At 16.8% G+C, this 1615-nt stretch overlaps 2 protein-coding genes across 2 annotated transcripts in view; both read left to right on the forward strand.

The window, feature by feature from the left end:
• Positions 1-48: 48 nt before the first annotated feature.
• On the forward strand, positions 49-465 carry PRSY57_1420800 (mitochondrial import inner membrane translocase subunit TIM8, putative; the record flags this gene model as incomplete). Its single annotated transcript, XM_020115288.1, has 2 exons — positions 49-118; positions 260-465. Coding segments are annotated over 2 exons (276 nt in total), but the record flags the coding sequence as incomplete, so codon positions are not given.
• Positions 466-676: 211 nt separating this feature from the next.
• Positions 677-1615, forward strand: part of PRSY57_1420900 (hypothetical protein) — a gene marked incomplete at both ends in the record, with an annotated part of 2901 nt that continues 1962 nt past the window's right edge. Inside the window, one exon of the mRNA XM_020115289.1 lies at positions 677-1489. Coding sequence (XP_019969946.1) covers positions 677-1489 — 813 coding nt within the window. The remainder of the gene's footprint in view (positions 1490-1615) is intronic.

Genomic DNA, 1615 nt, shown 5'->3' on the forward strand with positions numbered 1-1615 from the left:
ATTATTTTTTTATTTTTTTTATTTTTTTTTTTTTTTTTCTCTTGCTAGATTATTACTTCATTTAAAGAAACGTGTAAAATTTCCTCCTACTGTTTTGATAAATGTGTTAGCTATCCAGGTACAAAAAAAAAAAAAAAAAAAAAAATACACAAAACATAAGTATATAGAACGATTATATAATAGCACACATATTTATATGAAGATTTAATAAAAATGTTTATATATATATATATATATATATATTTCTCTTTTATTTTAGAAAAAAGTTTAAGCAATACAAATAAAAAGTGTATATGGAATTGTACACAAAGATATATTGAATGTGAATATTTTATAAAGAATCGTTCAAAAGATAATCAGAGCTTATCTAATTTTGAATTGATTAAAAATATGAATAGTTCAGAAAATTTAGCTGAACTGAAGAACGATAATAATAAAACAGAAAATTTTGTTTTAAAAGATTAAAAATAAAAAAGGAGTCACATATAAATATATATATATAAATACATACATACATATATATATATAAATACATATATATATATATATATATATATATATATATATATATATATATATATATATATATATTTATATTTAGATACCCCCATGTGTGTTATTTTTTTTGTTTATATGATTTTATTCTTGCTTTAATATTTACTCCTTTATTTTGATAATGGATGAAAATAAGTACTTCAAAGAAAATTTTATTTATGTCGATGTAGAAAAAGAAAAAGAGGAAAAGAAAAAAGTATATGTAGAATATATAAAAAGATGCTTTAATTATTTACTTAAACAAGATGATAATTTCATTTTATTTACCTTAAAAAAAAATGTCTCTCTGTTGTCGTACTTTTTTTCCTATTTATTAAAGTCAGATCGAAATTATGACCATCCATTTGAATTATTAGATGATGATAAAAAATATAATGCAGAATTAAATTTGTGTATTTTAAATTTTTATTTAAAATTAGTAGATATATATTTAAATAAAAACAAGTGTGATGTTTTGTTTTTAAAGAATGTTTTTATAAAAATACATATCATGATGGATATTATTATGATGTGTTATACTGTAGATAAAAAAAATAAAAGGATTAAAACATATATATATAATATTTATAATAAAACACAATTTAATTGTTTTTATATTTTTAAATATATTAAGCATCTATATGAAGAATTAAAAAATATGAAAAAAAAATTAGAGCATTATATAACGTATAAAAATAAGATAACACATTATATCGTTCAATTAAATGAATTACTTTTTACCATATATTGTTTTTGTAAGTTTTTTAAAAAATATCATTACTTTGATATAAAGGAAAATAAATTATCCAACGAATTAATTATCGTAAAATTAATGATATACACTGATGATAAAAACAATATTGACGACTACAGGAACAATAATACATCTCAGGATATGTTGTTAAAGGGAGATACGTCATTTCTTTATATTTTTATTCAAACATATGTTGAAATGGTAATAAAAAAAAAAAAAAAAAAAAAAAAAAAAAAAAAAAAAAAAAAAAAAAAAAAAATTTTTTTTATAAAATTATATTTTTTAAATTTTTAATAAATTTTTTTTTTTTTTTTTTTTTTTTTTTAT

This window comes from Plasmodium reichenowi, chromosome 14 (genome assembly GCF_001601855.1).
Source record: "Plasmodium reichenowi strain SY57 chromosome 14, whole genome shotgun sequence".
Classification (NCBI taxonomy): domain Eukaryota; phylum Apicomplexa; class Aconoidasida; order Haemosporida; family Plasmodiidae; genus Plasmodium; species Plasmodium reichenowi.